We start from the raw sequence: 22,589 nt of genomic DNA on the forward strand, positions 1-22,589 counted from the left end.
CTAGCCCCATTTCTCTGACGCCACTGAGGCACCAGGGCACTAGGGGTCGGCTTGTGGGAGGCAGGCAAGAACAGTGCGAGGAGCCCAGGGCTGAGAATCCACAGGCTGGTCCACTGAATGCTTGTCCTTTCATCGCAGAGAACTGTGGCCATCCTTTTCCACTCCCCCTGTGAAAGGGCAGCGCTGGAGGGCCGGGCTTGGGGCTTGGGGCTCAGGGGAGCCCAGCCAACCTCTCCTCGCTGGCTGTCGCAGGGCCACGATGGGAGATGCCGCTCTGTTCCCGCCATCTGTCCCCTCCCTCCCCCACTAGGCTCCAGCCAGTCTCGGAACTTTTTATACATCTGAGTATTGCCTCATCAATTGCACATTGTTTCTCTCTCCGTCCACTCGCTTTATACTTCTCAACCTTTCTTGCTTAGGGGCACTTTACGTTCTGTGCGGCAAACCAGGGTCATGTACTATAAATAGAAGGTAACTGGCAAAAATGAATACAAGCCAAGTCATGCTTGTTCGGTTCCGGCTAGGTATTCTTGTCTACTGAGGGCTCTGGCGGAGACCTGAGATGGGCGAGGGTTGGGGGGCACTGGGCCCAGGAGCACCGCTGAGACATTCCCTGCAGGGCATCCGTAGGACTGTGAGGGCCCGACAGACAACCACCTTCTCCCTGCCAGTTAAGGTCTAGGCTCCAGCGTGCCCCGCGCCCCAGCTGCTCAATCCCAGGGTGAATCGGCCCCAACCTCTGAGCGGATGACGTGGGGCAAGAAACCCCAGCCTTCTGCCAAAAAAGACAGAAAGCAGTGAAAATCCCTGGGTCAGGGCCTGGTGGAACTGACTGGAAACTCTGGAAAGGTACACGGGAAAGAAGGAAAACACTGCCCTCCAGGAACTTAGAGGACATGGTCCCAACTGTTGACTTTTCCAGAAGGCTGAAGCTAGGGTGGGACCAGGGACCAAGGCCTTGGCCTTGGGCCAGATGATGGCTGAGAGAAGAAAACCTGTGTGGTCAGTCTCAGTCATTCCTTACATGACTTGCCCTGTTCTAGAAGGTACCTTGGGCGTGGTCACAGAGGCCACAGTGGCTGCACTCCCAGTGACCCACCTGGAGGGGAGAGGGGAGGAGAGAGGGCGGGTGGGGGCAGGAAGGGGAAGGGAGAGAAGCAATGCAAGGAGGCAAGGGTGGGGATGACTGGATTCTGTTCCCTGTCCTGCGTCTGGTTTCCTGTACATTAATTAGCACATGGAAAGTCCCTAGATCTTATCATCAAAGAATAACAAGCAAGGCGGCCAAAGTGTGGGGTCACCAAAGCGGCTATCTCCAGCTGAGCTTGGCATTGGAGGCCTTGGTCAGGCACCCTAGACTGGGCCTGCAGCCTGAGGACAACACACAGGGCCTCTCCTCTCCTCCCCCCCTCCCCCACTCCCCGTTGCAGGCTGTGCCCCTCACGGAGCGGGAGGGTCTCCGAGGTGGGATGGACCGCTCTGTTGTGACCACATCCCCAGGATGATGAGAAACACCGACAGGCTTGGCTGAGCTCTGGAAGAACAATGCTGCAGGGGCCCAGATGGTAACTGGGAGGCAAAGGGTGACTCAATAAGAAGGAAGTTATTCTGGCATCCCTGGCCCGGGCTGCAGTTCACCTCGTGCCATACATTCCAGGAAAGACACTTCCTGCCTTTCAAGTGGTTCTGAGCATGAGAAGAACCTGACGGGTGTACGTTCACACAGAGGGGCTGGCGCGACTCTTCAAACACCAGCCAGCCTTTGTGCGAGTGGGGAACTTGATGCCTGGAACGGAGAAGACAAATACCCAGGAGCCCACGGCCCATTGACAGAGTGGTGGGGACCAGAACTCGGGGGTCCTGGCCACGGCACAGGGATGGACCCCTGCCCCTGACACTCGGGGCCCGGATGCAGAGGTGAGGGCTGGGTCCTTTGCATGCCATCAAGGCTGGCAGGGGCTCAGGACCCGTGGAGCCCGGCACTGAGGCCATCGTGTGGCACGGCAGGTGTTCAGGACAGACCCACAAGGCCTCTCTGCCTCCCCATGATCAGTTTTACACTTTCCAGGTATTTCCTGAGCACAGGGTCTCCTTCAGTCCTCACAGTGGCCCATCGGGAGGGACGTGTTACTGACCCCCTGACTGATAAGTATGATTGGAGGCTCAGAGAGCATGCTCACCCTGTCCAAGCTTGTACATCTAGAAGGTGGGGGAGGCCAGGGGCAAAGCCAGGTCCGGCTGGCCTCGGAACATGTGTTTGGGCAGCCGTGAGTGTTGGGACCCACCTCCGGTGCCATTGGCTCTGCCCCTGAGGGCTTCACCCATTCTTAGGGACCCTGATAGACAGTCTGCTCTGGGCGTGAGTCTCCAGGAGTGCCTATGGGGGACCCGAGATAGAGAAACCAGGAGGTGGCACTGTTTGGAGGGCCAACCCCCTGAACAAGCTAGCTGATAAAGAGGAGACCGGGAGGTGCTCTCAGGGGCCGTGGCAGAGGGAAGGAATTAGCTGGAAGCAGGCAGTAGAGAGTCCGGGAAAGCAGTCGAAGGTCACGTGAAGATGAGACGGGACAAAACAGTACAGTTGCGAAGAGCACGGGTTCAAGCCCCAGTCCTGTCACCCCCTAACCGTGTGGCCTCGGGAAAGCTGCTTCACCTCTCCGTGCTCAGTCTTCTCACCTGAAAGATGCGGCAATACATACAAGAAGCCACCTCCGATGAAGAATGAAATGGGTTGCTAGTTACAAAGTACTTGGGCAGGGCCTGACCCAGGGGAAGAAAACTGCACATGCCCAGCGCTCAGGATGCGGCCTCGTGCCTTGCGGGTTGGTGGTCAGTAAGTGCTCCAGGAACATGGGGCCTTACCGGAGAAAGGCGCCAGGGAAAGGTTGAGCAGGTCCTTGGTGCCGCACTCGGGCCCCAGGATCCCGTTGTAGCTGACGATGCGGGCACAGAGCAGGAGGTGGCAGGCGTGCTCCTCGGAGGTGTTGTTGGTGATGTAGGCGAAGACGTCGAAGTCGCTACCCATACTCATGCTCTGGCTCACGCGGATCCGCATGGCCATCCCGGTGTTCTCTTTATCAGTAGTCAGCTTGTTCAGGTGGTTGGCCCTCTTGAAGGCCTCTCTCTCCTCTGGGGACCCTGTGAGGAGGGAGGAGAGAGCTCCATTAGAGCTGAAATAAGGACCAAGGATCATGAACGGGCGAGGGGCAGAGAGAGAGGGAGACACAGAATCCGAAGCAGGCTCCAGGCTCCGAGCCGTCAGCCCAGAGCCCGACGCGGGGCTCGAACTCACGGACCGCGAGATCGTGACCTGAGCCGAAGTCGGACGCTCAACCGACTGAGCCACCCAGGCGCCCCACCTATCATGCTTTTTAAAAAAAAAAAAAAAAAAAATTTTTAACGTTTCTTCATCTTTGAGAGACAGAGCGTGAGCAGGGAAGGGGCAGAGAGAGGGAGACACAGAATCCGAAGCAGGCTCCAGGCTCCTAGCTGTCAGCACAGAGCCCGACGCGGGGCTTGAACTCACAAACCGTGAGATCATGACCTGAGCCGAAGTCAGACGCTCAACCGACTGAGCCACCCAGGCGCCCCTATCATGCTTTTTATTTAACCAAGTTGCTTTCTCTTTATGTACTTGCCCTCTTGAGCTGCTCAAAGACGAAGAGTGTATTTTACTTCTCTTTTTGCCGTACCCAAAGCCTATAACAGTGCTCGGTGGGTAGTAAACAGTAATACAATGCAAACTTTCTCCCCTCCAAGTGTTTGCACAGGGATTACTTCTGCCTGAGATCTTTTCCCTCCCTTTCCCTACCTGTGGAGCTCCCCTTCTTGGTGCACTATTTACTCCCCCCCGCCCCCGCCCCCCCCCCCCGGTCCTTTTAGGTTTGTCCCCAGTGTCGCTGGGTGCGTATCTATGTCTCCTATCCAACCATCAGCTCTAGACCTTTCAGAGACCAGGGAAAGCACCCTTTCCTTCTGTTTTGTCCCTTCCGGCTAAGGCATGGCCATTTATCACCCACACCCCCAGCCAGCCCTGGAAAGTCCGTGGGAGTCAGATGGAGGCAGGGGCAATGGTATCTGTGACCTCTGTGAAGACACCCTGTGCTTGGCACACAGTAGATGCTTAGAAAACATCTACTGTGTTGAACTGGCTGTTGGATGTGCTCAAAAGCAATTTTCAACATAAGCTGTGTTCTTTTTTGCCTCTACTGATTGAACATGAGATGCAGAAAGCAGTTTCCTCTTTGTCTCTGACGGAAGCTCTCTAAGTTTCTCTTGCTTCATTTCTCTCTCCTTACCCGTCTATTGTCACACTCACCTCCCCAGCCGTGTGTGAAATACTGCATGAATAAACACTACAGAGTTCCTGTAATCTCTCTTCCTTGGCCCTCTGGACTTTCAAGCCTCTCTAGGCCAGATATGTTGCAATTAAAAAAAAAAAAGTGGGATTTGCCCATTTTCAGTTGTAGATGCCACTACGATAAATACTGTTAATAAACAGCACAGATGTCATTAATTTTGCTGTTCAGATGCATGCCTCTCCTACATAACTGTCATCCCTTCAGATTTATTTGAGTCAAAGCAGCCAAAAAAGCCAGGCTTAAAAAACCAAATGGAATCCTTTTATGGAATACAGAATTCTTTTCCTAAATGAATAATCGTCTACCACTGTCTCCCAGGGTGCTTTTTCCTTTTTTAAAGTTTTTTTTTTTAATTTTTATGGATTTTTGAGAGAGAGGGGGTAGGAGGGGAGGGGCAGAGACAGAGGGGGACAGAGGATCCGAAGGGGGCTCTGCGCTGAGAGCAGTGAGCTCGACGCGGGGCTCAAACCCGTGAACCACAAGATCGTGACCTGAGCCGAAGTCGGATGCTCAACCGACTGAGCCACCCAGGTGCCCCCCCGGTGTGCTTTTTTTTCTTTTTTTTTTTTTAAGAAAAAAAGTAAAATGGAGAGTAACCCATAGGTCATTATCGTACACAGGCTGCCAAAGAAAACGCAGGTGCATGCACGTGTGCGCGTGCCCATGCAAGCCCGCTGGCTGGTGAAATGAGCTGCTTGTGTGCAAGGCGGTGCTGAAGGCTCCGAGGAGCAGGGCACCTACCCTCCGGGTACTTGTAGGTGTGGGTGATGTCCTGCCGCTGGTCACGTCCCACGCTCTTAGTGCTGATCTTCAGCCCCACGACCAGGGAGTGGTTGATGGACTTGTGCATGGACCCATCTTCCTGCCGGATCCAGTCCACCACGTCGGCATTGACCTCAGCAAAGACAAAAGGAGCGTCGTACTTGGTGCTCAGGTCGCCCTCCTTGATGGCACGCACTGGAACGGGCCCACAGCAGTATGTCCCTGTTTGGGGGGAGGAGGGGAGACGGTGGGCTGAGTGGGGGGGGGAAGGGGAGGCGGGGGGGAGTGGCACCCTCTCAAACCTCCCACATTTCAACCACATGTAGCAAAGAATCCCAAGACCATCCAGCCCTTTGACTCAGGGACTCCATTTCTGGGAAGGCAGCAGTGACTAAGAATGAAGAGTGGAGACTCTGGAGCCGGCCCGGCCTCTGGGGTTCAAATCTCAGCTGGTCTCTTGTTAGCTGTGTGACCTTGGGCAAGTTACTTCCCTTCCCTAAGCCTGTTTTATGTGCGGATATTTGTACCCAGCTAATGAGGATTTGCATATGCTAAATGCCATGTAAGGGTCTGATAAATAAAATAGAAGCGTGTCGCCAGGCGTCCCGAGGCGATGAGGGAGCCACACGGCAGAAGGCAGTGTGTCTGTCTTGCTTCCTGCCCGCGCAGAGACCTGTAGCCAGGGACCAACAACATTCTCGGGGAGGGCACGTTGACCGAATGAACAGGAGAGCCGGGTGTTTATCTCCGTGGGGTTTACAACTGCTTCTGACCGTTCAACACAGTTAAAGGTTGAGGGCTAGAGGCTGGGTAGCTATACCACAGTATATCCATTCGATGGAACGCAGCAATATTAATTTAAAACTAAAATCACCAAAAACTCTCTGATCGAGAAAGGCCGGCGATATACGGAGAAGTGATGGAACCAAGACAAAAGGCCACGTGCAGCCCGAGATCTTAATGCAGGGACCAAAGGACCCCCAAAGCGCTGCAAACAGAATTCAGAGGCCCGTGAACTTGGATGGGAAAAAAATCACATCTTTATCTTCACTGAATTCTGATAACACTTCCTTCGATTGTGAAAGCAGACAAACCATCGTCTTAGATGCACTTATGACTTGTCAGCCATAAGGACCACAGATATTTATATCTCGCCTTATAGTTGTCATAGATAACTGGAAATATCACTTCTATGCATCTCTACCAGTACATAATGGACCTTACTATCTCCACCCCTAAATCTTGTTATGTAAGGCATATATTATTATATCATAAATTTATTTTTAAAAAACGTTGATAACTCTTGTCTCGGTGTAATTGCTTTTCTTTGTTACCCTGGGTCATATATTCTATGCATTTAAAAATATGCTTCTGAGGGGCGCCTGGGTGGCTCAGTCGGTTAAGCGGCCGACTTCGGCTCAGGTCACGATCTCGTGGTCCGTGAGTTTGAGCCCCGCGTCGGGCTCTGGGCAGATGGCTCGGAGCCTGGAGCCTGTTTCCGATTCTGTGTCTCCCTCTCTCTCTGCCCCTCCCCCGTTCATGCTCTGTCTCTCTCTGTCTCAAAAATAAATAAACGTTAAAAAAAAAAAATTAAAAAAAAATATGCTTCTGAGAAAGGATCCATTTGGTTTCACCCGATTTTGCTGTGGCGTTCTGTCTCTCTTTCTCCCTCTTTCTTTCCCTGTCTCTGTCTCTGTCTCTGTCTCTCTCTCTCACACACACATACACACGAGTATATAATAGAAAATTACTAGAAGCTGTGTGTGAACGTTAATGATACTTCCTCTGCGGGGGAAGAGGACAAAGATGCGATTTGATTTTTTTTTTCTTTGTGCTTTTTCATAATCTCTGTTTGCCACAACGTGTGTGAATTACATACACGGTCAACGGAGGGCCCCCACCCTCGTGCGGGCTAGTCAGGGGTCTCTGGAATCAGCCACACTGGGGTTAGCACCGGCCAAGTGACTGTGGGGGAGTCCTCCCCAAGACTCAGTTTCCCCGCCTGGGGAAGGCGGCCACACCCACCCACCTTCGCTCTTCTCCTGGGGCGTGGGGTCGAGGGCCTGCCACCCCTCGTAGCCCGGCTGCAGGTCTGGCCTGCTCATCCATGACTCCACCCAGCAGTGGAAGTTCCTGTTGGGGAAACGAGGCGAACGTTGGCCAGGACTCAAACTCAGACTTTCACTGTCACCTCCCGCGGGCAGTCCACACTTGCCTGTCCCAAGCTGAACCCAGGGTGTCCCCGACACCCTTCTTTGCTTTTCCTCCCCTGGGCCCTAGCCAGGTGCTCGCTGCTACCCCGGAGTCACTGTCATCGCCCCCTCCCACAATCCTCCGCTTTCGGTGGCTCCTCTAGTCCAGCTGATGGGACCTCCTCACTTCTCTGCTGTCCCTTCTTTTCCAGCCCAAGGGCTCTGCCCCGGTTCAGGCCTCATCCCTGTGCACCTGGAACACACCCCAGCCTCCTTCTGTCAGCTTCTCCGGTGTCATCTGTGTCCCTCTCCAAGTATGAAGACTTTGGTGACAACCTGTTGCACCTGTTGCCTTGGGAGGCAAGCCCAGACCCCCTAACCTGGCATTCCAGACTCCTGAAAACCCAATCCCCTGACACCTTTTCATGCACTTCATGACTTTCCCTCCTCTTGGCCTTTGCTCCTGCTGGGGCCCTACCTGGAGAGCCCTCCCCAAGTCCTGTTCCCCCTTGTCCAAATACTGTTCAACTTTGAAACCCAATTCAAATGTGACCTCCTCCGAGAAGTCTTCCCGGCTTTCCTTTCCGCGGGACCCTCCCCAGTGGGCTCTACCCCTGACCCTGGGCCCCAGCTCACCAGATCATCTCGCTCTTGTCACCCTGGATCTCCCCAAACTCGTTGCGGAAGTACTCGATGAGCAGGTTGCTGTTCTGGTCGTGGGCCGAGTTATAGTTGGTCACCACTCGGGTGGGGATGCCGAGGCACCGCAGCACTAGGGTGGGAGGAGGACGTGATGGAGAGAGGGATTAGGCTCTGGAGACATCTGCCCTGCTTTGGGCCTCCACATGCCCATCTGTATCCCAGGCAGCATTGTACCCATTGTCTAGGTAGTGAGAGCGGGCGTCATCCCCTCAGCTGGATGGTGGTGCCCACCTCGCCGGTCACCCCATGTCTGCTCTGACTCTTCACATCACAGCTAACAGAAGAAGACCCCAAAATGCAAGTCTGACATCAACACTCCCCTGCTAAGCCTTTGATGTCTCCCTATGGCCGCTGAGGTCAAGGCCAGACTTCGGGCTGTGGCCTTTGGCCGTACAAGGTTTGGCCCCTGACCGCCTCCTGCACACTTCACTCCGGTCACACTTGCTGTCCCTCTGGCACTCTCTACACTCCCGCCAGCCACAGGGCATTGGCATATGCTGTTCCCTCAGCCTGGAAGGCCACCCGCCAGGTTTAGATTGTTTCATTTGTATTCGTAGCAAGACTGGGGATTTATCGTCATTCTCAACCTAAGGGCGTGTGAGGGATTATGTAACTAGTCCTCTGAGGGCAGCGAGGGATCTGTCTTCCTTTAGGTGCCCAGACCCCAGGACAGGCCTGGCACAGACAATTTTGTCAAATGCATGAAGTGGAGAGAGGAGAGGAGGAAGGGGGTAAGGGAAGGAGCAAAGGAACCGCGGAGATTCAGGGCAGGGAGCAAACAGTGAAGCAGGCAGAGAAGGGAACAAGTGTCGGGGTGGGGTGGGGGTGGGGAGCAGGGAGAGGCTTCCATTCAAGCCCCAGCTGCTGTGGGCTGCATGAGCCGAGGCCAGTCCCCCCACCTCTCCGGGCCTTGTGTCCTCCTCTACGACATGGGGTTGGGGTACGCACGCAGGGCCGGCAGTCGCGTTGGGACACCATCGGGGAAGAAGAGGGCCCTGTGCTCACGCCCAGGCACGGTTTACAGAGGTCGTAGTGGCGGGGGAGGGGCCAGGTTGCGGTGACAGGACAGCCGCTGGCCGGGAGGGAAGCCGGGGGCACGATTCATGCCTGAGAGGGCAGGGTGTTCCTGACACATGGCATTTTGGGTGTCTTCTCACTCCCTCATTTTTTCCTGTGTTTTTTATGTGTTTTGTGAAAGTAACATATTCTCGGGGTGGGATAAAGAAAGTAAATATCTCTTTTAAAAAGTGAGGAAAGCCTTACTAAATGTAACCTGGGGGACTTCTGTCTTTTAGTCTTGATTGAGACCGAGTCTCTGAGATAGAGGGTGGGGGTGAGGGGGCAGGATGTGACCTTGGCTCTGTCGCCCTTGGCCCGCCATCAGGCCGGACAAGAGCCTCTGGGACGGCCCTGGATGTTGGCCAGGAGACACGAGGGCCCCTGGCAGGGGACAGAGGAAGGACAGTGCTTATCCTCTGCCTCCAGCCTGGTTGCTTGTCCTGGGACCTGGCCAGTAGGCTCTTTGCTGCCCTTTGGCAGAGGCTGGTGTCCCAACCCTGGACCTTGCCCCGTCACCACATCACAGGCCTCAGAATATAGACCAGACATGGGGGGAGGCCTGTCCCTGAGGAGCACGGAGCCACCGGTGTCCAAGAGACAGTGTCCCAAGAGGTCTCACCATCACAGTGTCAGGCCGCAAGGCTGCCCCAGAACCGAGGACCCCTGGTTTCAACCCTGGCTGTGCTGCTCACCAGCTGTGTGACCTTGGGCAGCCACTTCCGGTCTCCGGGACTCCATTTCCTCCTCTACGGGGAGCTAATAAATAGCAGCTTTGGGGGAACGCTGTGGTGATTCAGAGAGACAGTGGGTGTGGGCCATATCGTCTGCCCCGGTGCCCAGGGCAGAAGAGCACAGTGGTGCCCGTCCCTGCAAATGCCCAGCCAGTCACCGTTGGCTGACTCGTGGACATTCCAAAAATGCTCCAGGATCCAGCTGAGGAATCCCACCTTCCTCCACAAACCCGAGCCTGACCTGAACCAGTGACATCTGCCCGGGTCCTAAGAGCTCTCTGTGAATTTGGTCAGTCACCATTGTGTCCCTTTTCTAGGTGAGGAAACAGGCTTGGAGACACCAGCTGTCTTGCCCAAGCCCACCCAGGACCCCTCCAGGGGCCGGAGGCAGAGCTGGGATTCCAAACAGGCAGCCCGACCCCAGGGGAGTCCCTGGGCCTCGCCCACCCCCCACCCACCTGCAGCTCCCGGCAGAGGCCCCAGGGCCTGCGCACAAACGTAAGCCAGAACCCGTTTTCCCCGGTTCTGTCACAGGCCAGGCCTGGGAGAAGGCTGCAGGGACCCAGACTCAGCCCTCGCCTTGGGGAGAGAGGGGTCCAGCACAAGATCCACAGCTAAGCCCTCCGGAGGTCACAGCCCAGGGGAGGGAGGTGTCTGCAAGGTGAGCTTGGGGGACCCAGGACATGGCTGGTGATGTGTCTCCAGAAAACCCGCGGGCCCCTCAGAGGAAGGGGTCTGGGATTGCACAAGAAAAGGGAACGCATAGGTCCCAGGAGCTGGCAGTCACGGGTGGTGTGGCCGTGGAGAAGGGGGAGCAGGGACAGCCCAGCTGGGAGCCCGGGCCACACGGCCTCCAGATTGCTGGTGTGGAGGACAGCGCTGGGGCTCCCAGAGGCCCTTCTCTGGGCCTGGGGCCTGGTCCTGGAGTCAGAGAAGCTGGGAACCAGGACCCGCCTCTTAGATTTCCTGAGCCTAAGAAATGACAGCTGCACAGTAATTGTAGTGAGAATAATACAGCAGGAGATAAATAATTACTGTTATTACTGTTATGCATCTGAAATCATTTCACTCACTTCGCACATGTTAACTCTTTCAATCCTCACAGTGGCCCCAGGATAAAGGCACTGTTGTTACGTCCCATGTGGCAGAGCTGAGGCTCAGAGAAGGTCGTGATTGTCCGGGGACCCAGTGGATAGAGTGGAGCTGGGATCTGAATTCAGGCCATGGATCCAGTGTCTGTGTTTTTAACTGGTTCAGGCTACTCATCCACTCCCATACGGACCATCCTCAACCCAGAACAACCTTCAACATTTTCTGGGCTCGAATTTTTAAGATTTCTTAAAGATTCATTTTACTTCTTGGGTTTACGTTGCTTTGTCTTTCCTCGTCTGCATTTTACAAAGTGCCTTCTCTTTCTTGACATTGATATTGCTGTTATTGTCAAGCTATTAATAGCTAATATTTACTGAGAGCTGCCCTAGGCCGAATTCTCTGCTGAGCAGCTTTATATCAACCCCCGTAGGAGATAGGTCCTTTTACCCCCATTTTACAGATGAGGACACTGAGGTTCAGAAAGAAGTCATTTGCTCAAGGTCACAGAGCAGGTGACTATTACTGGGGATATTTAATTCGGGTGTGCTCCAAAGCCCGCATCGTCAACCCTGAGCCCAGGCTGCCTCCTAAATGACATCCCTTGGTCCCAATGACCACCTGAGGGCTAGTTGTTGGACAAAGGACCGGAGAGGGACAGCCGCTGACTCCAGGCCACACGGCACATTGGTGGTGTTGGAGGCAGAAGCAGGACCAGAACTGGGGGCTGCTGATTCCCACTGGAGAGCCCTCCCTGCATCCAGCGTGCAGCTCACCCGTGCAGGCCACAGCCGCGAAGACCCAGCACTGGCCGTACTTGACACGCTGGCAGCCGGAGCTCTTCCAGCGCCGCAGAATGTCCACACTGCCGATCCAGAACATGGGGCTGATGCCGTCCCCGTAGTTGTTGTCCCAGCGCCCCAGCAGCACGCCCTGGTCATCGTTGCAGTTGACCTACAACCAGCGGGGTCATCGGAGGGACTGAGCCTGGGAAGCAGGTGCTGTGAGTTCAGTGCGTGGGGAAAGGCAGGGAAGGGAGTTTAGGATGAGGGAACAGCCCATGCAAAGATACCAAGGTATGACAGGCCGGTATGTGGGAGACGGTTGGGGCCGGAGCCCCAGGTGGGAGACAGAGAAGGGGAAGGGAGGAGGTGGAGAGGGGTCGAGGTTACGAAGGTGACGCTGGAGATGTGAACTTGTCCATGGGGTGGCAGGAGGGTGATAAGAGGTGATCTGAGTTTTACGAAGACCCCCTCTGGCCCCTGCCCGGATTGTGTCATTCCTCTCAAACTCCGTTGCCTTGGGAATATCATCCAGCTTCCCGACCGGGGTCCATGAGGTCTGCGTGGTCTAACCCCTGCCCACGTCGGGCACCCCGCACCCCCTTGCTCACTCCACTCCGGCAGCACCAGCCTCTTTTTTTTGCTCCTCGAACCTGCCAAAGTTTTTCCCTCCTCAGGGCCTTGGCACAAACTGCCCCCTGCCTGGGATGCTCGTCTCCGAGTTCCTATATCAGCTGAAGGATCACCACTTAGGGAGGCCTCCACAGCTCCTCCCCGAAGTTGGACTCCGCAGTTAGACCCCCTCACACCCTCTGGCTTCCTTCAGCACGTGCGTTATCGTCTAGGATTGTGCCCTCGTTCACTTGACATTTCTGTTAATGTCTCTGTTAATGACATTTCTGTCTCCTCCCACCCACCCACTAGAACATAAGCTCCATGAACTTAGAGGCCATACGTGGCTTATACCTGGCTGTTTCCCCAGTGCCTAGGACACAGGTGGCACTTGGTAACTATTTGTTGAATGAGTGGATGAATGAATGAGTGAGTTAGGGACCACACGACATTACCCTTATTGGTGTAAATCCTGCCTTTCCAAATACACGCACTCTTAGCTGAGAGTTCCCCTACCGAGCCCAGTGCGGAGTGCAGCCTCCATATCACAGGAAGGGAGGAGTCCGCTGGGGCCCATCGTGGGCCTCGACCCCGGGGCGGGCCAGCCACTCACTCACCATGCCGCTCACCACCCGGCCCACGTAGACGGGACTGCTGCGGCGGGAGCAGTCGCGGCCGGCATCCCTCAGGAACTTGGGGTTCTTGTCCAGGAGCAACAAACAAATGTCCAGGATCCCGTCTTCAAACTGTGTTGTAGGAAACAAGAGGAGGATGAGGGAAATGAGAAGTCACCTCCTCCGGGAAGCCTGCCTTGAAGCTCTGCAGCTCTACGTCCTCTCTGGTCCACCTCTCGCACTAGGGAGGTCCAGGCTGGGTCTGCCACATCTCTGTGATGCCAGCTTTGTCTGGCCCGGGACGGGGTGGGGTGGGACAGTGACAAAGTGTGAGAAGGAGGAAGGGGATGTGCCTGCATTCAGAGCCTGGCTAGGGGGGTCCTGGGAATTTGGAGTAGAAACTACAGTGTCCCTGGAGCGTCCCTCTCCTCAGAGTCACCTCAGGCCCTGCCACCGCCCCTTTCCCATCTCTGCTCTGCCAAATATCCCACTTCCCCTAAGGCCTGACTCACCCTGCAGAGCTGATGAGATTCCTCTCCTGCCCCCACCCCACCCCCACACACTGCTCTGATTGGAACTGAGGTCAATTATATATATAAATCTAGTCTTATGACTCCCGTTTCCACTGCACCCAGGATAAAATTTAGACTTTCCCTGTGAGCTGCAAGGCCCTTCACAATCCGGGCCACACCCCATCTCTGACCTCTTATCACCACTCTCACCCACACTCATTGCCCCAGGGCCTTTGCACTTACTATTTCCTTTGCTTGGAATGTTCTTCCTGCTACTCTCTGTATGGCTCACACCTTCTCATCCTCATTGTCATTATTAAAAGTAGGATCCTCCCTCCTTGTCTCATTACACCACACCACCTAGTCTGACAAGTCCAAAGGCAACCTGGCCCCTCCTCCCCATCTCTGTGGTCTTGTCCCAAAGCAGACTTTATCTCAGGCCTCCCTCCATGCTGCAGAACAGCTTCCCCATGGCTCTGAGCCCTTTTGTGGCTCCCTAGTGCCATCAGCCTGACATTCACAACCCGGACACTGCTGACTTTTCTCTCTTCATCTCTTGGGGCTCCTTCGCACATACAGTGCTCCCCAAGGCTACAAAATTCTTCTTAAGCATGACTCTTCCGAGCTTTTGCTCAGGCACTTCCCCTTGCTTAGTAGACCGCATTTCCGCCTCCTCCAAAGCCCAGCTCAGACCTTGCCCTATTTCAGGAATCTCCCTGATCCCCACAGGCAATTTATTCCCTTCCTTTCTCTAGGTCTTATCATCCCGGATTGTGATGGCTTCCCGAAGATTCACAAGGGCTGTGTCCAGTGGCTCAACACAAGCCTGGACCCAAAACAGGAACTCAGGGGATGAAAGGAAGGACTTGGCTTTGTTCTGTTTGTCAGGGTAAAATACAGAGCCCTGGGAAAGAAAAGCCAATTTACTTCTTGATGTATGTTATGTATCCCGGTCATACCACCATTTCATGTATATCCCACAGCAGGCTACAGGTTCCTGGGCAGATATGCTTACAACCATTATCCCCAATATTCAGATGGGGAAACTGAGGTCAGAGCTCCAGAGCACACAGAGAAGACTTCTTTGTGGCCCCAGGGCAGGATTCTGGAGGCCCGAATATGGAAACCCCACCCCAGGGGCTGTTGGAAAAAGCCTCAAGGTGAATCCCATGTCAGAAGGCCAACAGTCCCTAACACACCAGGAGGTTGAAGGGCCAGGAGTGGGAGGACTCTTGCTTCATGAGTTTTCTCAGCAATGTCTCAAGAACTTTCACGGGAGGCTGGATGGCAGAGGAAATAAGATGACTAGTTTGAACCCCCAGCCTGGGATGACCTGCTGGAAGGTGAGGAACCACATGGAACAGGGATGAGCCATCTAGCTGAGGTCAGCCAAGCCCAGCCTAGACAGCTAGGCTCTGGTTGACCCATGAATTTGTAAGAAATAATAAATGGCTGTTGTTAAGTTGTAAACGTGTTGTTAAGTGTGTACATTTCAGACTTGTTTGTTATTCAGCAGCAGCTGACTGATACAACCAGTGGTTCGCAAAGTATGACCACCGGTCAGCAGCATCAGCATCATCTGCGATCTAGTTGGAAATGCGAATTCTCAGCCCGCACCCAGCCCTACTGAATCAGAAACTAAGGGTGGGGACTCAGTGATCTGTGCTTTAACACACTTTTCTGGTGATTTCTAATGTACACTCATGTTTGAAAACCACTGATCGAGACGATGGTTTAAAGCCTCCTCTCGGGACTTACTTAGCACATAGTGAGCATTTTTATTACTTAGTTATATGGCCTTGAATGTTCCCTTTCTCCCTCCTGGAGCACCGACCGGCCCCACAATTCCCAAAGGCTCTCCTGATTCTTTCCCCACCTTGAATCTGGGGCTGCCATTCCCACGGTGGGTAGGGCAACCCTTTGCCGTATGATCTCGGGCTTGGCCTGGGCCCTCTCTGAGCCTCCAGCCATTTCGGGGCCCTTGAATCCCTGACAGCCTGCGGTCACAACCCCGAGACCAGCTCCCACCTCTGAAGCTTTCGGCGCCTCAGACCCAGGGCCCAGCACACAGTGGGCCTGTAGCGGTGGAAAAGGCAGCATGCGGCCCTACCTGCCCAAAGTTCCAGGGTATGTTGTTGATGAACTTGGCCGAGCCCTGGTAGATGAAGCCATGCTGGGTGAGGATGTACTCCTGCCGCTCCTCATCCGAGTCCAGGTACACAGAATCCTCTGGGGATGGGAAAGAAGGGGCCTCAGCTCTGGGTCTGGCAGGGCACAGGGTCACCACAGATAGGGCGGCCAGGCGCCGAAAGCTAGGGCCGGGCCAGAGCCTCGGAGGCCCTTCTATCTTTTAATCATCAGTGAAGGATTCAATCACTTAATCAATTCAGGATGGAATGATTTAATTAATTAATTAATCGTTCATGAATAATCCTGTGTCAATGAAATAAGGTGTTAGCAGCAGCTGCCATTTATGCAACCCTTGCCGGGGCTTGCAAAAAGCATATGACACACATGTTAACGTTTCATCTCCACAAGGGCTCTATGAGAAGGGGACCTTGAGAGCCCCATTTTACAGGTGGAAAAACTGATGCCAACACAAGAGAGAGAGGAACACTGGACCAGGAGTCAGGCATCTCCTAGCCGATCCTCACTTGCTGGGTGACCCTGGGGAGACCACTTCTCCTTCTTCGTCCGCTTTAGTCCATAGGAAGTCTGCTCCCTGACAGTAACATGGAATGCAGATCTGGGAGGTGTTTTGCAAGCTAAAGCCTTCAGCCGGTGTGAGCAGGAGCGTAATTCAAGGCAGAGAGAAAGCCCACTAGGGTCACCGAGGCTCAGGGGAGTCGGGATCCTGTCCGCCTTGAGGGGGTCCGGGAGGGCCATCTGGAACAGGTGACCTCTGAATGCCGCCTTGATAAAGGACTAAGATTTAGATACTTGGAGCCTGGCGGGATGACATTCTAAGCAGAGGACCAGAGACAGCAAAGGTGCAGCTGCCAGGAAATGCCTGGAACTCAGTGGCCTGTGGCTGATGACCGCAGAGAAGAGGGCTGCGGCAGTCGGGGCCAGAGGGCAGGAGCCGTAAAGGTCAAGTTGGCCTTTACCTTCACCACTTCACAGGTGAAGAAGCTGAGGCTGGGGAGAGGAAATCCAGGGCCACGTCATGACTTTGGTGGGCCCTGGGCATCTTTGTTTCTGTGGGCCCCTTCCTCCATAAAAAAAAAAAATTTTAAATATACTTTATGACTGCATTGGTACAATGACAAATATATTAATATCACATGTCAAAACACATCCTCTGACCTAAACATTCACTTTTTCTTCATGATTTTAAAAGAAATTAAAATATTTTTGGGGTGCCTGGGTGGCTCAGTCGGTTAAGCATCCGACTTCGGCTCAGGTCACGATCTCGCGGTCCGTGAGTTCGAGCCCCGCGTGGGGCTCTGGGCTGATGGCTCAGAGCCTGGAGCCTGCTTCCGATTCTGTGTCTCCCTCTCTCTCTGCCCCTCCCCCGTTCATGCTGTCTCTCCCTGTCTCAAAAATAAATAAACGTTAAAAAAAATATATTTGTATGGGTCCCTAAAAATATGGTGGCCCTGTTCCGGAATGCAGGGGCTCAGGCCCCTTGGGTCCCCGGGCGCTGTCTGGCCCACCCGCAAACCCCCTCTTATTGCACGGAGGAAAGCAAATGTGAAAGTGGCCGAGTATTTTTTGCCTTGTATATCCTGCACTGTTGGCTCCTGGGACTGCAATAAAAATAGCCTTACAGTAAATGAACTAGACAGTGGTAAGTCAGCAGATAGGTTGGGAGAACGAAAGAGAAAGAAAAACCCAGGGTGTTTCGTCACTGTGGGGAGAGTGTCAGTACATGTCAGCTCGGCCCCACCCTGGCTCAGCAGGCAGGGACCGTGCCCTCCTCGCAGCTCTGCTGGTCAAGGTGGGGATGAGAACCCCACCCCCGCCCCCCACCTCCCCAACCTTCCTCCCACCCCCCTCGGGGATAGGAGGCTCGGGTTCCAGAGGCAGGCCCCAGAGGGACAGCAATTTTCCTATCCCACCCACACCCACACCTCCACTGAGCCCAACTTCCTGCCTCAGCATCACCAGCTCCAACTGTCCCCTCCGGGCTCCCGCCCTGGGATGTGGGTCACTTTAGTCACTGAGCTGCTTGGCTGACAGCCACCCCAATCCGCGGGGCGGGGATGGGGCAGGGCTGGAGGAAAGGCCAAAGGAAGGGGACATCCCCAGAACTCCGCTCCCTGTTCCCTGAACTTTGAGACCCTGTGGGGTCGACAAGTGGGGGACACTGGCGTCTTCCTGCTCCACGGGCAGGGCTGGCGACTAGCCGTAAGCTTTGCAGATTGGTGAGATCAAAACACATCTCCAGTGCGGTCCAGAGAAGCCACTTCTGTCCCAAGACACCATTTCATGTGGCCCCAGGGCATGTGAGCAAGGATGAGTGATCTTCCCTGTGAGGACCTCCCGGGGACGACCTCATGTCCCTGGGTGGAGGGCCAGATCAATAAACTGTCCTCACTGGCAAGATGTGGAACATTCTGAGCTCTTAAGAAGAAAAAGCAGATGGATGCACACTGATGGGGAAAAATCCTCAGGATGTATGGTCGAGGGGAAAAGTGGAATAAGTTGTAGGTTGATGTATACTGTGGGATCCTTTTATGTTTAAGAGAAACCCATTAACGCAGCGATGTCTCCAGGCACATGCACTCGAATCTAAGGAGAGGAGCCCCCCAAGACAGCTAATAATGGTGCTCCCCAAGGAGGAGAGTCAACACGGGGGCCGTTTCCCTGTAATGCTTAAAGCTTATATGAAGAGGATGTTCTCATGTCTTACTGTTATACCTAAAAATAAAAGCCGGAGTCCCTGCGTGGCTCGGTAGGTTGAGCGCCTGACTTTTGATTTCAGTTCACGTCATGATCTCACAGTTCACGGGTTTGAGCCCCGCGTCGGGGTCCGCGCTCACAGCTCGGAGCCTGCTCGGAATTCTCCGTCTCCCTGTCTCTCTGCCCCTCCCCTGCTCGCCCTCTCTCTCTCCAAGTAAATAAGCTTAAAACAAAAAATTAAAGCCAAGATATGTACAAGAGAAAATAAAAAACCTTTCCCCTCAAATGTGTTATAAAATGTCCCAAAATGGTGAAGAAAAAAATAAAAGCAGTGATCCAGTAAGAAACTGGTCGTCTGATGCTGGAGAGGCTGGAATGTGTGGCTGGACCCCAGCGTTGAGGAGGGACTCCCCATTCCCAGGCCTGCCCACAAGGCATCTCTCTCTGCCGTGCTATGCAGGAGCAAGAAAGAAATGGATCTGGCTGCCCTGTCGGTCAGATGGGGAAACTGAGGGCCGGGAAGGGATGTGGCAGCCCCTGCCTCCCCCTTCCTCCTCCAGCCAGCCTCCTTTCTTCTGAGCTGTCCCCTGCAACTTGCTAGTTTTGTCCAGCATTGCCCACTTACTTACTTAGAGGACCCTCAAAAGCCACTTGACCTCTCTGAGCCTGCTTCCTGTCTGGGAATCGAGGACACTAACAATCTCCCCCGTGGGATTACTGAGAGGAAGAATTGAGGGAGCGTACAAAGAGGCACGTAGTTAACCAAACTGCTCCTGCCCGCCTCTCCTGGTTACCCTACCCCTCCACCTCCCTCAGGTTCCCCTCCCCAGGCCGGTGTGGGGAGATTTCAAACAGAGCCCCACGAAACACAACCAGACGTGGAGCCATGGCCCTGGGCCTCCCCTGGGCACCGCATTCCCGAATGGGGCTCTGAACCCAAGACGCGTCTGTGCCCCGGCACAGTGCGGTGGGAACACATGAGCTCCGGCACAGGGTGAGATCCCTTGGTAGCTGTGTGGCCTTGGGCAAGTCATTTTGTGTCCGAGTGCCTGTCTCTTCCTCCATAAGTAGGGATAATAATAAGAGTGCTCACACCGCAAGGTTTTGGCGAGGCCGGAGCTCGGCACGGCGCTGAGGGGGTTTTGCTCAACCTGCTTTGATGTCTCTTCTGCCCCACTGCCCCCACCCTCAGTGGCCCCCGTGGGTGGGCCCGGCCCTGCCCGTCTCCACACCCTGCTGACGGATCGTATGGCTCACCTGCGCACCAGGGGTTGAAGAGCAGGATGAAGTGGCCCAGCACGAAGCTGGAGCCCTGGTAGCCGGTGGAGGCCTCCAGGCTGAGGCGGTACAGGCCGATGGGGGCGTTAGGCGGGGTGCTGAGCTGCAGCGAGAGGGCACTGTCCTGCTGGTCCACCACCTTGGCCGTCCAGGCACCTTCCTCCACGGCATCGGACAGCGGGAAACGGGCCCGGGTGCCGGCCTCCTTGCTGGAAGCTGGACCTGACAGAGGAGAGGCAGTGGCCGTGAGCCGGACGTGGGCAGGGAGGGACGGTGGCAGACCCGGCGGGGGCCGGCACACGCCGGGGGTCCCACGGGCCTGGGTCGGAGGCCGAGGTGCGCTGCCGACCGTTGAGGGAACTTTGGCGAGAGGTTTCACCTCCCTGAGCCTGGGTTTCCTCGTCTGTAAAGCGAGGGTCAGACCCCGACCTCGCAGGGCGCTTTTGCGAGAGCATGTGACAGGTCTCGCGCCCACAGCAGGTTCCCAACCGGACAGATGTCTCCCGGGGGAGAGGACCGCTCAACCTGGGGCAGGGCCTCCGTCGCGCTGCCTGGGCTGGCGTGACTTTGCACGCCCTTTCTCTGGGCTCAGTTTGTCCATCTGTAGCACCAATGGATGCTCCATTTCCTCCTAAATCCTTTACCTGCAAGGGTCCAGCTCTTCCTTTCAGAAGAAGAAGCCCAGACTTTGAGTAGGATAAGACCTTGGTCCTCTGATGCCCCACAGGAACCCGTCGGGGAGGTAGGTCCCTTGCTGGTAGGTGCTGGCCCATCCAGCCTCTAGGTGTCTGTCTCCCCAGGGCCCCCTCCGGCTTTTGGCCTCTGTATCTTCAAAGGCAGCTCCAAGGAGGTAGTTATAACCACCGCCCCCCACCGCCTGCTTTCCCTGAGACCTCTTGTACAGATGGGAAAACTGAGGCTCAGAGAGGAGGGGGTCTCCCGAGGATATCGTAGGGGTCTGGGGCAACGTCAGCGTCTGAGCCCAGATCTCTAGGCTCTGGGCTGTCCTCCAGGGCGCCTCTCATTCCCGTGGTCTCTTGTGAGGGGTCTGGAAGCTTCAGCGAGATAGGGAGCCTGCTTTTCCTGGTACGGGCAGGGCCCTGCCTGGGCAGGCAGGTTTGAGTCATGGGAGGGCGAGGAGGGGCTGGTCATCTTTCCTGGACTTGGGTGGCCGAGAGGAGAAACAGAACCTTCTCTGCCTGGTTGGGCGGCTGCCCGGGAAAGTTTATTTTTATCCTTTCATCTCCCTCCCTGTGCTCTGCCCACCTGCTGCTAACAATATGGGGGCTTGTTCACTGAGGGGCTCCCTCCCAGCACCCTGCCTCCTCCTACCCACCCGACAGCCCCGGCCACACCCGAGCCCAAATATAACCGTGAGCTAACAGGCATGACACAGGCCTCCGAGGCCCTGACTGGGTGCCAGGAGTCAGCTATAAGCCTGAGAAGTCAGGCAGCACAGGGCCCCAAGAGCCAGCCTGGGTCTGGTCCCCCTTCTCAGGTTCTGAGTGCTGCGTGAGCTGGGCTAAGTCACCAGGCCTCTCCGATCTGCAATTTTCTCATCCAGGAAGAAAACAGGCTTGGACCACATGCGTGAGGAGGGTCGATCCTGTGTCTGAAACTGGCTCTGTGACCTCGGACAAGCTACTTAGCTTCTTTGGGCCTCAGTGTCCTCATCTGTAAAATGGGGTCAATTACAGTATACCTACCTCCTCGTAAGGTCATTATAAAGCCTAAAGCAGTTGAGGTACATCGCATGGTGCCTGGCACACAGTAAGTGCTCAATAAATGATAGCTCTGGTTTATTATTGTCACTATCACTTCCTGGCCCGGTTTAGAGGACCGGCAAAGGACTTCTCAGGAAGCATTCAAAACAGTGACTAGTGCAGTAATTGTGCAGTAAATGTGGGCATTCCTCAGCGTCGTCAAAAGGGACTATTAAAAGTCAGAATCCCCAGGCCAAACAACAGATTTTGAGGACTGGGGTGGAATGTAGAAATTGTCTTGTTCAACTGAATCACTTTACAGATATGGAAAGTGAGGCTGCGAGGGACAAAGGCGGGGAGACCTGTTTGCCTGGGACAGCCCCAGTTTATACCTGCGGCCCCAGCACAATTCTTAATGGTGTCCTTTCATTCTCAGAAATGTCCCTGTTTGGACATCCAGTGATCTGGTCACCATGGGAATAACCTGGGCCAGGTCCCATAGCCACTGTCTCTATTGACATACTACCCTCAAGGACAGGTCAGGAAACATTTCCCTTTCTCCCCATCCTGGGGCAGCTGTGCACACACACACAAACACACACACACACACACACACACACACACACACACACTGCTTTCTTCCAAGGGTCCCCGGATGGGGGATCGGGGAGAGAACAGGTTGTTCCCGCCCCCCCCCCGCCCCCCACACCACCACTGCTCACATAAGCTGGCTTCAAAAAGTCATCGGCTTTGGTTTCACATCTTTGTGGGGCCAGAGATGCTTCGGGGAATCCCTGTGGGCCTAAATGACCTGGAGATCTGAGGAGTCCTGGGGACTATCCCAGACCATCCAGACTGGGTGGAGTAGGGGGGTGGATGAGGGAAACCTTCCAGAGGAAAGCCCTCTATTAACCTCATAAAGGTTCTTTTCACTCCCTCAGGCTGGCCTCACTCCCACCCCACTCACCCTCCAAAGCTCGGTCCCCTCTTGGAAGGAAACAGCTTTATTCCCATGATAAAGTGTTTGTCTATTGCGGTCTGTGTCCCGTAACAGAGCCTGTCAGGTCTCCAACTGTCTGGGTGAAATACACAGCATCCAGGTATGTGTAGATCAGGCCACATACTCCACTCACTGAGTGACCCTTCTCCAGCTCTCTCCTCTCTCTGGGCCTCAGTTTCCCTTAGGAGGCAGGACAGGCTGATCACAAGCTAGAATGTTGCAGCACAAGAGCAAGGTGCTCAGGCCAGGCCTGGGGCTGGGTGCTGATCCAAACCAGGCCTTGAGATGAAAGGCCTGGCTTCCTGGTATTGTCCCTCAGGCTTCCTCAGCCCATGGGAGGGTCTTGG

General features: G+C 54.9%; 1 protein-coding gene across 1 annotated transcript in view; it reads right to left on the reverse strand.

The window, feature by feature from the left end:
- The window catches only part of TGM2 (transglutaminase 2), a 30,997-nt gene that overhangs the window by 2,708 nt on the left and 5,700 nt on the right, over positions 1-22,589 (reverse strand). The window contains exons 3-10 of the mRNA XM_058685571.1: positions 19,519-19,761; positions 15,527-15,645; positions 12,908-13,036; positions 11,673-11,850; positions 7,952-8,087; positions 7,153-7,256; positions 5,103-5,345; positions 2,863-3,138 (exon numbers count right to left, since the gene is read on the reverse strand). Coding sequence (XP_058541554.1) covers positions 2,863-3,138; positions 5,103-5,345; positions 7,153-7,256; positions 7,952-8,087; positions 11,673-11,850; positions 12,908-13,036; positions 15,527-15,645; positions 19,519-19,761 — 1,428 coding nt within the window. The remainder of the gene's footprint in view (positions 1-2,862; positions 3,139-5,102; positions 5,346-7,152; positions 7,257-7,951; positions 8,088-11,672; positions 11,851-12,907; positions 13,037-15,526; positions 15,646-19,518; positions 19,762-22,589) is intronic.

The sequence above is a fragment of the Neofelis nebulosa genome, chromosome 9, assembly GCF_028018385.1.
Source record: "Neofelis nebulosa isolate mNeoNeb1 chromosome 9, mNeoNeb1.pri, whole genome shotgun sequence".
NCBI lineage: Eukaryota > Metazoa > Chordata > Mammalia > Carnivora > Felidae > Neofelis > Neofelis nebulosa.